A 15,647-nucleotide genomic window follows, 5' to 3' on the forward strand; every position below is an offset into this window, starting at 1 on the left:
GAGTCGTCGCCCTCCGCTGCTCTGTGTGTGTGTGGCAGCGCCGGTGGCAGCCTCCCGTCCATCCAGTCTCGGCTTGATTCTGTTTTCCACCACACACTGACCTCTGCCGTGTAGATCAAGGTGGAAAGCCCGAGGACTGTGTCTCCTGACATGCAGGTTTCTGCAGCCTGAAATGTAGTAACTTGAAAGATATCAGAGAGTAAGACTTGAAACTTGTACAGAATCTCTTAGGCATATAATCTTTCTTCAGCTTGCAAATGGGACTGTATCTCATCTTTGGTACACTTATATTGGTAACATCATTCCCTCTCCTTGTTTTCCTAGTCTCAGCTATTCGTTGAAATAATTCTGCCTACTCTCTCAAGAAGTGTCAGCTGTAACAGCAGAGAGATTCTGTGGTATACAAGTAATGTTCAGTCGAACTTTGAGTCTCATGTGAATCTCTACACCAGCTAACTACATAATCAATTTTCTACACCTTTTTTGCTTGCTACACTCTCCTATAGATCTTGTTTCTAACATGTATTTTTTATAGCATGCATTTTAACATCTGAATTGGCCTGCCAATAACATTTAAAACCTGCTGCAATTCAAGACTTTCTTTGAAATATTCTACCTTAGAAGATTATTTGATATTTGCCTTTCAGATATTTCTCAGCTCAATATATATGAGTTAAGTTTGTACTTAAGAACTCAAGTGTCCGTTTGATTTTTCACTCCTTGTTATTTCAGTAAACATGAAGTTTGTCCTTAGCATGGATTTAAATCAAAGTTAAGGGTGAAAAATATTCCTGCAAACCAGTGGCGGGAACACGTTGCTCCAGTGTCTGGTCTCATCAGTTAAAGGCCTCCAGACAAGCCTGTGGGCACGCCCGCTGGCTCCTAGCTCCTCTGTCAGACTGCCAGTGTTGGCTGAATAAAGGTGCAGTTGCTTTCCTGCTTGAATCTGTAGACAGAAGAAAGCAGGAAACTAATAGACCAGCAGCCTGGCTTCAAGGAATTTACTGGGGAAAATAGCAAAACCAGTAGCACATAAGTACGAATCCTCTGCAATAGCAAATGGCTTTCCTTATCTTGAAAAAGCCTCTGAGCGGGCCGTCTGGAATCCCCAGCCTGGGGAAGGTGACGTTGAACACTGTTTAGGAAAGCCTTCCCGTGTCCTTAGAACTACACGGGGCAGTGTATTGCGCCTTGCAAGTCACAGCCATCAGCTACAAGTGTCATCATTCTGTTACCGAGGATGAGTTGAGACAGACAGGTTAAGTCAGCCAAGTATGGACTACAGAAGACAGAGAACCACTGTTCATCCAGCTTTGTCACTGACCCTGGGCCTTGTGCTGTTTATCCTTGCTGAATGGGAATTGGCCACAACACTGATGAGCCCTGAGGTGGTGGCTGTCAGCAGCTGCTCTCTGGGGGCTGACAGGTGAGAGCACAGGTAGCAAGGCACTGAAGGTGAAGGCCTTCCCCTGCCTCCAGCGAGCACAGCTGAGGGTTTGGCATCCGAGCCTGTAAAAAGACCAAGAATCCCTGGATACGCCCCTTTCTTTACTCCATCAATTCAGTTAGTTGGCTGGCTACTTTGGCAGCCAAAGTTTGTGATAGTCAGAAGTGACCCCACCACGTTACAAGAGTCTGAGATTTTCATTACACTGCATTTGTTGTTTTGTAGGAGACAAGAGAAGGAAAACTTGGAAAGCAGTGGCAAGTCACTTAGCTTTAAGCTGACAGAAGTGCTTGTGGTCTGTTCTTTCACAGACGAAGAAAGTGGTCTGTTGTAGTCTGATCAGGAGAGCTTGCAGGTGCAGGTGGGACCAGAAGTGTTTCAGATTTCAAAGCTTTTCTTTTACAGTAATTAGTATGGGCTTTACTCAGAATCTGAAACTTTGAGCACCAGTAGTGCTCATTTAAGATTGTCGATTTTCAGATGTGGGATGCCCAGCCTGTAGTTATTTTTCATACTCTCTAACACCAATCACCTGAACATCATTCCAGAACTTAGCACAGTAATTTATTGATCATTTTGTTCAAGCCTTGGTAAACATTTTGTCAATAAACATGACTGGAAGATGACTGCTGAGCTTAGATTTCTGATGCAGCTGCTGTGTAAGCACAGGTGGGAGTCAGGGAGCTTAGGTAAGTAGTTCTTGGCTGCGAAGCCCCACAGTTCTCAGTAGGTGAATGACAGGAAATTGGTTTTCTTTACTAATGGTCATGTGAACTGGAAATGAACATTTTACTTTTGTAAGACTAACGAGTATACCGAAACTTGTTTGTTACCAGCAAGTTAACATTATAAAAACTGATAGCAATTTCTGACATTTTCCCATTATCTTTCTCATAGTACGCAAGAGACGAGTTGAAGGAGACCATCAGTGAGTCCACCAAGGTGTGGTCCTGGAAGACTTCAGAAGATCACCGGGGGCTCACGTTGGTGACAGCTGAAGTAACATTTTCCTGGGTAGAAGGGAAAAGACTGGAAAAACTTATTTTTAATTACATCTTTTTTTCCTAGTTTAAGTCGTTTTCAGTTTCAAATTGTAAAATCAGCAGTAGGTGGTATTTTATATCTTGAAACATTTCTACTTTCTATTAAAATAATTAGCCTTAATGATTTATAATGAGTCTTAGGCAAAAAATACTTGTACAGATGTTTCAGAAACCATTAATGTACAATAACGTTTTGAGGACCAATCTTTTTTAAAAATCAAAAAGGGACTTTGCCGATGTCAATTGCTTTTGCTTTCTTTGGGCATAAAGCTTTCTTTATTCCATGGCCTGGAGACTTTTCTTTTTTTTTTTTGACTACGTGATCTTGGCAATGGTGTGTTTTTTCCTTATCATGAAAAAAACACACCAGAATTTTTGAAGACTGGTGACTCAATCTGGTCGTCTGCGGAGGAGCCGAATCAGATCTCCAGGGAGAAAGCCGGGCCCTCTGTGCGTTCCCAGGAACTGCACTTGTCGCTGTGGCTTAGCACCCAGGTCTGTCTCAACGTCGTCAGCCTGTCCAGGTCACGTACCTCGCTTAAAAGGATAGCTGTGTCTAAGTTCATCACAGGTTTTCATTTTAATAATGTGGGCATTGTTAAATTTTTGTGGAAGCTAACAGTAAAAAGCATCTGAGTGCAAAAGCTGTTTTTCTTTTCCATAAAAGGGCATATGACCAACTCTTAGTTATTTAGGATAAAAGGAAAAAAAAAGCTGCTGTTAAACACATGAAGTCAAAGGTAACAAATATGATGCAGTTTAAATCTGAGGAGCTTGCAAAAGCGTCATTGAAACTGCTGGTCAATAAATAATAATGGGCATGTATATAAATTACTTGATATTACATAGCATAAACAAAAGGTCTTATATGAACAGTGTTTAATCTCCACTACAAATTTTCTAACAAATAAAGAAAATTGATGTTCTCCATAATCTGACTTTTGATACACATTTCCTTTTATATTTGTCCAGATCGTGTGTGTAAAAGTCATTTCTATAGGAAGAGTGCTCCAAGTATTAAAGTGAACAATGGAACAGTGTGCCACTGTGGGCTAGCCCTGAGTGAGACAGGGCCCTGTAGTCATGCCCTAGGGCCAGCCCATGGAGCAGAGCTGGCAAAGGCATTCATAGCTACCAAGAGAGGGAGGGAAGGAATCCAGTAACCCTTGCCTCGAAATTAAGAAGAATTTACAGGGAGGTTTAAGTCTTAAGAAATTAACTTGCAAAGTGTCTGCTGCTTCAGCTTGGGTCAGGTAATTTATATAACGAAATGGGCAGCTGCTTGCATGCTATGGTAATAAGCCTTTTTTTTTTTTTTTTTTTTTTTTTTGACAGAGTGGACAGTGAGAGAGAGAGACAGAGAGAGAAAGGTCTTCCTTTGCCGTTGGTTCACCCTCCAATGGCCGCCGCTGCAGCCGGCGCACCGCGCTGATCCGATGGCAGGAGCCAGGATCCAGGTGCTTTTTCCTGGTCTCCCATGGGGTGCAGGGCCCAAGCACCTGGGCCGTCCTCCACTGCACTCCCTGGCCATAGCAGAGAGCTGGCCTGGAAGAGGGGCAACCGGGACAGAATCCGGCGCCCTGACCGGGACTAGAACCCGGTGTGCCGGCGCCGCAAGGTGGAGGATTAGCCTATTGAGCCACGGCGCCGGCCGGTAATAAGCCTTCTTAACAGGGTAACGCTTCCCTTATAAGGGCTGTGGTGTGTTGGTTTTGTTTTTAAATCAATAGCCGGTGATTTAAAGTGGCCAGAGACTCACATTATACTATTCCCCTTTAGGTCAAGGCCCCTGGTTTCTTTTCGGATTAGCAAGGCTCACTTGCTTGTTCGCTTGCCTGCCTGCCTTCTTTCTCTCTTTCTCCCTCCCTCTCTCACCTTCCTCTCCAACTCATCTTTCTTTTTATATACAACTTTTAAGTCGTACTTGGTTTTGTAGAGCCAGCACAGTTCCCACAGGTTGGGAGTCAGGTGTGGAGCGGGTAACTAAGTAAGGCTTCCAGAAAGAATTGGTCACTTTTACTTTCAGCCAGGCCTTATTTGAATATCCTGTAAGTCAGGAAATTGATAAATGGGGCCCCCTTCCTCCCATAATTTTTAAAGTAGTAGTAGTAGTATAAGTAAGAGGGGCCCTACCTAGAATTTTGCATCATACTTATAGGCAATATCTTTTTCACTTATTATTTATCAAAGTATGAAGAAGTTGCATATTTTGCTTGTACCATTCCAGTTCTGTGCTAGAATATAGTTTGTTATATAATTGAAGAAAATATTTCTTCATAAGTAAGTTTAAATATGGACATTGGTCTAATTGAATATAGAAAATCAAGAATTGTAACAGAAAAATGGTGTTTACTTTGTTCTTTAAAAATGTGGCACCTTGGGGCCGGGGATGAGGCATAGTGGATTAAGCCTCCGCCTATGGCGCTGGCATCCCATACGGGCGCTGGTTCGTATCGTGGCTGCTCCTCTTCCAATCCAGCCCTCTGCTTATGGCCTTGGGAAGCAGTAGAAGATGCCTCAAGTGCTTGGAACCCTGCACCCACATGGGAGACCCAGAAGAAGCTCCTTGCTTTGGATCAGCCCAGCTCCAGCTGTTGCAGCCATGTGGGGAGTGAACCAGCAGATGGAAGACTTTTCTCTCTGTCTCTCACTCTCCCTGTCTGTAACTCTACCTCTCAAATAAATGAATAAATCTTAAAAAAAAAAAAAAAAAAAAGAAAAGAAAATCTGTCACCACTTAGCTTTTTAGTAAAAACTTCAATATTTCTAAATTGCTCTAAGATTTTATAATGCAGTAAGTTTTTTATGATTTTGAAATAATCTGGATTTTTAAGTCAAAGATTTAATGAGATTTAAGTTTTATAATCTAACCCATTTAAACTTACCTGGTTATCTAAAAATTATTTGCATTTTTAAATTGCTACTTTTAAAAAGGTTTTAATTACCCATTTCATAAAATTTTATATTTGTCTGGAGTTCTAATTTTTTCCAGCATGTGCACATGAAATTTTATGTTATAATTTCAATATTAGTGGCTAATACAATAATACCAAATGCATTTTGGTGCTATATACTTGCAGCTAATGCCTCATGGACGCCTAAAAGAACAGGTGAAAAGAATTTTCTAAGAGTGCCTGTCATTAAAAAGACCAAATAAACATTTTGTATTAAGTAAATTAGCAGATAGTAAGAGATTTCAGGAAGAATTATCTTGGTCATTAAATTATAAATTCTTGTTATCTAAATGAAATCGTCTGCATGATTACTTTGTACAAGAGGCACACTCTGGAAAGACGTTTTATGTAAATAGAACTTTGTAAATTGTTTTCCACTTGACCAGTTATCTGATGTGTTTTCATTTAAAAGGGGAATTCATGATATAATAAAGATTATAAAAAAAGTTTTGATAAAATATTTGTATTCTATCGTATGCTATATTTAACCATTGCCACCATTAAAATAAGATGAAGGAATTAATGGAATTTCTTAAAATCTTAGGTTTTCAGCTCTGTGCTCCTAGGGCTGTCTGACTTTTTGCCTGTAAAATCAGAAACTCTTGTTACTTCCCAGCAGGTCTGAGGATCATGCTTCCTCTGCTGTCCTCTGCAGGATCAGTACTGTCCAGCTTTTCCCCTTCATTGCAGCGCTACTCAGTTTTTGAATAGTGTTGACTGGAGACAGGGCACCCAAGAGAACGGAACACACAGTGTGTGAGAGACCTCTCCTGCTGCTGCTGTCAGATGAGGGGTGTGAGTGCTTCTCCATCAGTGCTCATTGATCATTAATGTTCCTAGATACTTCTCACCCTAAGACTTGCTTACCAAGCTAATCAAAGAGAATCTGTGCTAATTACTTTTAAATTGAAGAAAATAGTACTGATAGGCATGTTTTAGTTTGTTCGTTCTGATCCCATATTGATTATCCTCTCCTATAATTCTGTTCCATAAATTGTTTTCTATAAAAAATCAGACAATTTGGAAATTTATGTAATAAGACACAGTGTTTTGTTAATTTTAAACTCCATCTTGCTATCTGATTATTCAAAGTGTTCTGAGGATTACCTTGGAAAAAAGCCATTACTTAATAAAGGATTACAACCCTTTACCAAGTATTTTGGAAAACTCATTTAATATGTAAAGAATTTGACTTGGGACACTAGCTGTCGCGGCTAGGTAAGGATAGGTTGTGGCAGGCAGGCCATTGGCCTACCAGTGAAGATGCCCCTTTGGTCACCCATATCCCATGTTGCAGTGCATAGGTCTGAATGCTGGCTCCACTCCCACGTCCAGCTCTCTGCTCCTGCTCACCCTGGCAGACAGCAGGTGGTGAGTTCACGTGATTGGGTCCTCACCACCCGCATGGGAGACCTCGGCTGTGTTCGTTGGCTCTTGGCTTTGACCTGGTCCAGCCCTGGCCATTGTAGACATCTGGGGAGTGAACAAGCAGATGGGAGCTCTTTCTGTCTCTCTGCCTCTCAAATAAAACAAATTTTAAAAATCTTTAATAAATTGTACCACTAAGAAACACCGCTAGCCGTGTTTTGTTAACTATTATAACTTCATATTTGATAATCAGATACCCTTAGAGTCTGCACATATGGTTTTACTGTTTTCTTTAATCATTGAGTTTTAATTGATGAAAAGCAGTTACTACTAGTTTAAACTCCACCTCCACTCAAGTTTTTCATTCAGTTTCAAATATTTAGATTTCTGTTTAAGAATTGTTTTTTAAAATATACATAGCATAAAAATCTTCGTAATTCTATTTTAAAAAATATTTATTTGAAAGGCAGGGTTACAGAAAGAGAGAGGAAGAGACAGAGAAAGAAATCTTCGATCCCCTGTTTCACTTCCCAGTGGCCACAATGGCTAGGGCTGAGCCAGGCCAAAGAACTCGCATTTGAGTCTCCCACGTGGGTGGCAGGGGTCCAAGCACTTGGGCCATCCGTTGTTTTCCCAGACACGTTAGCAGGGAGCTGGAACAGAATTGGAGCAGCCGAGACGCCAGCATCACAGTCAGTGACTTAACCTACTATGCCACAATGATGTCAGCTCCTTTGTAGTTTGAAGTAAATACCTACTTTTTTTTTTCCTTTCCAGTCTTTGGGTGAATTACATTTGGTTTTGGTTATGGTTAAAAGGTTGAACATTGCCTGTGTAACCATGCATTAGTCATTGTTATGTGAAGTTAGATATTTAAATACTTTTTTCTAATGCTAAAGTACTATAAATGAGTTATTTTTCCAATTTTTGAGTATAAAAGCAGTGAATTTTATAATATTGATATTTAGTACTAAAAACATTGTCAACCCAGTTTATAACCGCATTGAAGTTTCTTTTGAAGATCATACTCTATGGGCATGTAAAACTGAACCACCGTATAATGCAATAATTTTAATTAATAAAGTCACATATCCTGTAGACTTGAATACTTTTTGAAAATGCGCACAATCCCTTTAGTTCCTGTGTCCTGAAGGTCATTGCTTACATCCCTCTTGAAGAACAAGCTTGTTAATTTCTCAAGGTTATTTTGTCTTGTGTGTTACCAACTAAATGTATCCCTCCAAAAACTCAAGCGCTAACCCACCAAAATGATGGTTTTGGGAGAAAGGGCCTCTGGGAAGTGTGATTAGGGTTAGGTGGGGTGGGCTTCCTGATGGGCTGTGAGGGTGGCAGTCTGCAGGCCCGGAAGGGAGCCCTCCTCAAGAACCAACCCTGGATGGCGGACTTCACAACCTCCAGGAATGTTCAAGACCCAAATTTCGGTTATTCAGGCCACTCAACCTTTTTTCCTTCCTGAGAACAGTTCATGCTGATGCAGCACCCTGTGAGGCTGAGCCTTGTAACATTGTCAGTAGTTGACCCTTTTCCCCATAGAATTAGTATTCTATATGGTTTCATCTAACATCGGTACTCGGTGTTGTCCATAAAATTGAATTGAGTTTGCAGATCCGCAGCAGCAGGGTTCTGTGATGCAGGCCCCTATGGATCTGATGGGAGCCAGTCCTGCTAATAACAGGAGGCGCTATTTACAGTAAAGCAAAAACCTCTCCTAGCAATCACTGATACCCACCAACCAGAAGGAAAAGTTGGCTTGGGGACACTTTCAGGGATAAATGCCAAATTCAGTGAAGATTTTTCAGCATTTTCTTACCTTAGAGAAATAGTAATTTCCCTGGATCTTTAATGTTGCTTGGCCTTCCGAGGATGCGTGGTGGGCTTCACATGAACACACAGGAAGCCTTCTTGCCTGTGCCCATAGCCCAGTCGGGAGGCTCCCCCTGACCCCAGAGGACTTGAGGGCCAGGCAGGAGCTGTAGCTGTGGAGAGACTGGGCCCTCACTGAGTCCTCCAGAGTGGCCCAGTTAGAAACGCTCTGCCTGGGGGCACCCTGTTCTTCTAGGCACCGAACTGCAGGGTTAGCTGATCACAGGGGATCCAAAATCACCAAGCATTGTTTTCCTTCAAATGTTAGGCTTTCCAGAATGGTCTGCCAGAACTGAGGACACAGCTTCACAAATATGCAAGGACCTCAAGACCAGCCCCATAAAAGGAGTCTGAGCTTACAGTTCAATGGCCACTCCCTCTTAGTGTTCCCAGTGAGTCTAAACTCCCTTCTGTACACTTGATCTTAGCCAAAAGGCTGAGAAGCGATTAAATTCCCTTTAAAGGAGCTGATGCTGACAGTGAAGTGTTTGAAGCATGAAATTAATGCTGTGAAATTGGGGTCGGTGCTGTGGCGAAATGGGTTAACGCCCTGGCCTGAAGCGCTGGTATCCCATATGGGCGCCGGTTCAAGTCCCAGCTGCTCCACTTCCGATGCAGCTCTTGGCTATGGCCTGGGAAAGCAGTGGAAGATGGCCCAAGTGCTTGGGCTCCTACACCTGTGTAGGAGACCCGGAAGAAGCTCCTGGCGTCTGGCTTTGGGTTGGTGCAGATCCGGCTGTTGCAGCCATCTGGAGAGTGAACCATCGGATGGAAGACCTCTCTCTCTCTCTGCTTCTCCTCTCTGTGTAACTCTGACTTGCAAATAAATAAATCTTTTTTAAAAATGCTGTGAAATTATAAAAGGGAAGGAAACCGTGTAAATTGGAGTTTTCTGTAAGGTAAGAAAATGTGCTTTTTTTGTCTTTGATCATTTCTATTTAACCACAAAACATGTAGAAGATTACTTAGTCTTCAACTCTTTGAGGCTGGTAAATGAGAACCTCAGCCCGTGAAGGCTTTACGCGGTGAAGTCTGAGCTCCCCTGCTTGAGGGAGGTTACATGACTTGCGCATGGTGCTACCACTGGTTTGTTCCTTCAGCGTGTACCCACTGGGTGCCCGTTAGGATCCAACTACTGTGGCAGTGCAGAGCTACAGAGAAATCTCGTACAGTAGTCTGCGCTTACCCATGGTTTTGCTTTCCACAGTTTATGGTTAGAAAATGCTAGTATTTGTCTTTTTTTTTTTAAGAGAGATTTATTTATTTATTGGAAAAACAGAGGAGAGGGAGAGAGCGAGCTTCATCCTCTGGTTCATTCCCCAAAGGGCTGCAAGAGCCAGGGCTGGACCAGGCTAAGGCGAGGAGCCAGGAGCTTCTTCAGGTCTCCCACATGGTTGGCAGGGGTCTAAGCTCTAAGGCCATCTTTGACAGCTCCCATGTAGGATGCTGGCGCTGCAAGTAAGTGGTGGCTTAAACCACTGTGCCACAGTGGCGGTCCCTACCCACTGGTGGTCTTGAAATATATCCTCCATATGTGAGGGGGACTACTCTATTTTGACCTGTTCTTTTCCCTAAATCTAGTGGGACCTGTTTATCAGATAGATACTCATATTTTGGGTATCTGTCCCCAAAGGGTCATTAATATATCTACGCATTGTTAGGATTGCTATGCATGTAGGAGCCTAACTCTTGCTTCAAAAACAAAGTGTTGGGGCCGGCTCTGTAGCATAGTGGCTTAAACCCTGGCCTGCAGCACCAGCGTTCCATATGGGCGCCTGTTCAAGTCCCAGCTGCTACACCTCCCATCCAACTCCCTGCTAATGTGCATGTGCAAGCAGCAGAGGATGGCCCAAGTCCTTGGGCCCCTGCACCCATGTGAGAGACCAAGAAGAAGCTCCTGGCTTCTGATCAGCTCACCTCTGGCCATTGTGGGCATTGGGGAGTGAACCAGCAGATGGAAGACCTCTCTCTCTGTCTCCACCTCTCTCTAACTTTCAAATTTTTAAGTTTTTTTTTTTTTTTTTTTTTTTTTTTCCTGAAAGAAACAGAGCTCCCATCTGCTGATTCATTCCCAAAATGTTCACGACAGTTGGGGCCAGTTTTGAAGCCAGGAGCTGGGAATGCAATCCAGATCTCCCCTGTGGGTGGTCGGCACCCAGTAGCTTGAGCCATCACTGCTGCCTCCCAGGCACTGCTTCTGCAGGAGGCTGGGTTCAGAAGCCCAAAACAGGAACTGAACTTGGATTGAGATGTGTCATAACTGTTAGGCTGAACACCCATCTCAATTTTTTCTTTTCAATTGTTTACCTAAAGATGTCTGCACAGAGGTCTTAAGCTCCAACTTCCACATATCTGAAATGAAAACAAACGCACCTGTCCCTGAAGGGATTGTGAAGAGTAGACATGGTAAGGCCCACTCATCATGTGGGAGAGCACTCGGGGTCCAGTGAGCGTGCCTGTGGGTCCTGCTCTTCCAAGGTCAAGGTGCCAGGTGGAACATGGAATTAATGCCTGTCAGGGGACTACAGAGCACAAGAGATCCCAAGGCCAGCAAGGCAGGCCAGGGAGAGTGCCCTGAAGGAGGCCACACCTGGGCCAGCAGGAGGGGAGTGGTGCAGGGCAACCAGAATGCACCAAAACCTCAGACCCACCCTGAGTAAACACTTAGCAAAATGTCATTGGAGGAAAATGGATTTTCTCAAGCCGCAGATGAGCTTTTGAACATTTTTTTAAAAGATTTTATTTATTTATTTGACAGAGTTAGAGACAGAAGGGTCTTCCTTTTCCGATGGTTCACTCCCCAAATGGCTGCTATGGCCCGTGCTGCGCCAATCCAAAGCCAGGAGCCAGGAGCCTCCTCCTGGTCTCCCATGCGGGTGCAGGGCCCAAGCACTTGGGCCATCCTCCACTGCCTTCCCGGGCCACAGCAGAGAGCTGGCCTGGAAGAGGAGCAACCGGGACTAGAACGAGCGGCCATATGGGATGCTGGCGCTGCAGGCGGAGGATTAGCCAAGTGCGCCACGGCGGCGGCCCCTGAGCATTTTTTTTACTCACAGGATGATGCAAAAGCAAACTGATTTACTTCAATCAATTTCGAAAGCTTTTAATTGGCATAAAGTTGTGTTTGTTGAGGTTGGCCCGGCAGTGAACATCTGCTGGGATGGCCACATCGCACGTTGGAGCGTCTGCGGTGCCCAGCTGTGTCTGATTCCATTCTGGCAATGCAGACCCTGGGAGATGGCAGGTGATGGCTCAAGTAGCTGTGTCTTTCCACACACAGGGGACCTGTACAGAGGTCCTGGCTCCCAGCTTCAACCTGGGCCGTCCCTGACTTGTGGGCACTTGGAGAGTGAACCAGCCAATGACTGGAGATCTGTCTCTGCCTCTCAAAAAAAAAATGATAAAAACCATGGATTCACAGGCTTCCATGTGATGTCTCAGTGTGTGTACACTTCAATGAGATCATCTCTTACTAGATTGCACCTGAGTGAGATCCTGCAGCACTTGTCTTCCTGGCCTAGCTTATTTTATGTAGCATAATGACCTCCAGGTCTATTCATGTTGTTGCAAATGACAAAAGTTCATCCTTTAAAAAAAAATTATTTGAAAGGCAGAGTTAAAGAGAGGAAGAGACAGAGATCTTCCATCTGCTGATTCACTCCCCAAATGGCCACAACAGTCAGGACTGGCCAGGCCAAAGCCAGGAGCCTGGAACTCCATCCAAGTCTCCCAAGTGGGTGGCAGGGCCCCGAGTACTTGGGCCATCCTCTGCTGCTTTCCCAGGCACATTAGCAGGGAGCTGGATCAGAAGTGGAGCAACAGGAACTGGAACTGGCAGTGAACATGGGATGCCAACGTGGCAAGCCATGGCTTAACCCACTGCACCACAACGCCTGCCCCAGATTTTATCGGTTTTGGTTGAATAGTATTCCACTGTGTGCGTGTATCACATCTTCCTTCTTTAGTCATCATTGGATGGGCACTTCAGTTGCTTCCATTTCTTGGCCATTGTGAATAGTGTTGGCAGCAATCGCGAGGCTGCAGGTGTAACTGATTTCGTTTCCCTTGGATGTATATATACCCAACAGTGGGGATCATACGGTAGTTTTAATTCGAGATTTTGGAGGAAACTTCTTGGGTTCTTTGTAGTGACTGCACCAGCTTTCATTCCCGCCAGCAGTGTCTAAGAGACCCGTTCTCTCCATATCCTCACCAGCACCTGGTATCAGTTGTCTTTCTGGTAACAGACAATCTAAGGAGAGCAAGGTGATCGCTCATTGTGGTTCTGACTTACAGTTCTCTGATCATTAATGCCCATACTACCCAAGGCAATTCACAGACTCAATGCAATCTCTGTCAAATACCAATGACATTTTCTAACTAGAAAACATGACTAAAATCCTTGTGGATGGCCGGCACCGTGACTCACTAGGCTAATCCTTCGCCTGCGGCGCTGGCACCCCGGGTTCTAGTCCCGGTTGGGGCGCCACACTGTCCCGGTTGCTCCTCTTCCAGTCCAGCTCTCTGCTGTGGCCCAGGAAGGCAGTGGAGGATGGCCCAAGTGCTTGGGCCCTGCACCTGCATGGGTGACTGGGAGGAAGCACCTGGCTCCTGGCTTCAGATCGGCACAGCACACCGGCCATGGCGGCCCATTTGGGGGGTGAGCCAATGGAAGGAAGACCTTTCTCTCTCTCTCTCTCTCTCTCTCTCTCTCTCACTGTCTAACTCTGCCTGTCAAAAAAAAAAAAAAAAATCCTTGTGGAACCACAATGGACCACAAATAGTCGGAGCAATCTTGAGTAAAAAATACAAAGGAAACATTACATTACCTTCCTTTAAAATATATTTAAAAGCTACAGTAATTAAAACAGCATGGTATTGGCATAAATACAGATAAATGAAACAAAACAGACTCTTAGAGGTAAATTAATGCATCTCCAGCCAACTGATTGATCTTTAACAAAAGTGCTAAGAACACACATTGGACAGAGGATCGTCTTCACAATAAAAGGTACTGGGAAAATTGGATATCCCACGCACAGAAATGAAACCAGACGTCTTTCTCCCACCATGTACGACAATCAGTGCAAAATGGACTGAAGACCTATTATACGTAAAACCTTGAAACGACTAGAAGATAATATAGGGGGAAAGCCTTAGGAGATTGAATGAGTAAGGATTTTTGGGTCAGATCCCAAAAGCACCAAAAACAAGCAAAAATAGGCAAGTGAGATTTCATCAACCTGAAGAGCTTCTATATGGCAAAAGATAAGAGTGAAGAGACAACCTACAGAATGGAAGAAAATATTTACACATAATTATGCCTCAGACAAGAGGTTCATAACCAGAATATAGAAAGGACTCAGCTGAACAGAAAAAAAAAAATGGGCAGTAGATCTAAACAAGTAGCTCTCAAAGGAGAATACACACACGGCCAACAGATACATGAAAAAAATCCTCGTTTTTAAAGGAACTGTTGAATACTACATGATGAACACGGATTTTATGCTTCAGTCATCTTCCTCTTCACTCCCTGTTGGCCTCTTTCTGGGATGTTCTCCTGAGCAGATAGGAGAGAGAAGATACACAGTTCAATGCCGGCCCTCTCTGAACACTTGCTGTAGCTCTGAGCTGTGGTGGGGATGTGCGCTCTTCTCTCTGGGAGTCGGCCCCGCAGTGCTGGGCCTGCGTCCACACACTCGCAGGGGATCAGGCTCCTGGAGCATGGCTCTCCTGGGCCCGTGGCCAGCGCTGGGGACACGTTTCCTTCTACACTGACATTCCTACCGTACTATCTGATAACATGAGTGGGCTTCACGGGGAATGGAGTTTCTGGAAAATGAGGTTAAAACATTTATTTTGGTGCAAAAATTCTGAAACTCATGCACAATTTTTTTTCATAACACATTTTCCGTGAAAAGTTTTTCAGTTTCTTAAAAAGTTTACTTGAGGGCCGGCGTTGTGGCGCAGTGTGTTAAAGGCACCGCCTGTGATGCCAGATCCCCTATGAATACAGGTTCAAGTCTCGGCTACTCTGCTTCTAAGCCAGCTCCCTGCCGATGCGCCTGGGAAGGCAGCAGAAGATACCCAAGTGCTCGGACCCCTGCACCTATGTGGGAGACCCAGATGAAGTTCCTAGCCCATGGCTTTGGCTTGGCTCAGCCCTGACCACTGTGGCCAGTTGGGAAGTAAACCAATGGCAGGCTGGCGCCGCGGCTCACTAGGCTAATCCTCTGCCTGCAGTGCTGCTACCCCGGGTTCTAGTCCCGGTTCGGGCACTGGATTCTGTCCCAGTTGCCCCTCTTCCAGGCCAGTTCTCTGCTGTGGCTCGGGAGTGCAGTGGAGGATGGCCCAAGTGCTTGGGCCCTGCACCCCATGGGAGACCAGGAGAAGCACCTGGCTCCTGGCTTCGGATCGGCACAGCGCGCTAGCCATAGCGGCCACTTGAGGGGTGAACCAACAGAAGGAAGACCTTTCTCTCTCTCTCTCTCTCTCTCTCTCTCTCACTAACTCTGCCTGTCAAAAAACAAAACAAAACAAAGAAACAAAAAAAAAAAAAAAAAAAAAAAAAAAAAACAATGGCAGATATCTTTCTCTGTGTGTGTGTGTGTGTGTGTGTGTGTTACTCTCTGTGTCACTCTGCCTTTCAAGTAAATCAAATTTTTTTTGACAGGCAGAGTGGACAGTGAGAGAGAGAGACAGAGAGAAAGGTCTTCCTTTGCCGTTGGTTCACCCTCCAATGGCCGTTACGGCTGGCGCGCTGCGGCCTGTGCCCTGCTCTGATCCAAAGCCAGGAGCCAGGTGCTTCCTCCTGGTCTCCCATGCAGGTGCAGGACCCAATCACTTGGGCCATCCTCCACTGCACTCCCTGGCCACAGCAGAGAGCTGGCCTGGAAGAGGGGCAACCGGGACAGAATACAGTGCCCCCACAAGGACTAGAATCCGGGGTGC

The 15,647-nt window shown here is 44.6% G+C and overlaps 1 protein-coding gene across 2 annotated transcripts in view; it reads left to right on the plus strand.

The window, feature by feature from the left end:
* The window catches only part of TMOD3 (tropomodulin 3), a 75,881-nt gene extending 69,287 nt beyond the window's left edge, over nucleotides 1–6,594 (plus strand). For both annotated transcript variants that reach the window (XM_008268998.4, XM_002717761.5), the window contains one exon: nucleotides 2,345–6,594. In XM_008268998.4, the coding sequence (XP_008267220.1) occupies nucleotides 2,345–2,379 (35 nt within the window). In that variant the 3' untranslated portion in view covers nucleotides 2,380–6,594. The remainder of the gene's footprint in view (nucleotides 1–2,344) is intronic.
* The last annotated feature ends 9,053 nt before the right edge of the window (nucleotides 6,595–15,647 follow it).

This window comes from Oryctolagus cuniculus, chromosome 12 (assembly GCF_964237555.1).
Source record: "Oryctolagus cuniculus chromosome 12, mOryCun1.1, whole genome shotgun sequence".
In the NCBI taxonomy this organism is placed as follows: domain Eukaryota; kingdom Metazoa; phylum Chordata; class Mammalia; order Lagomorpha; family Leporidae; genus Oryctolagus; species Oryctolagus cuniculus.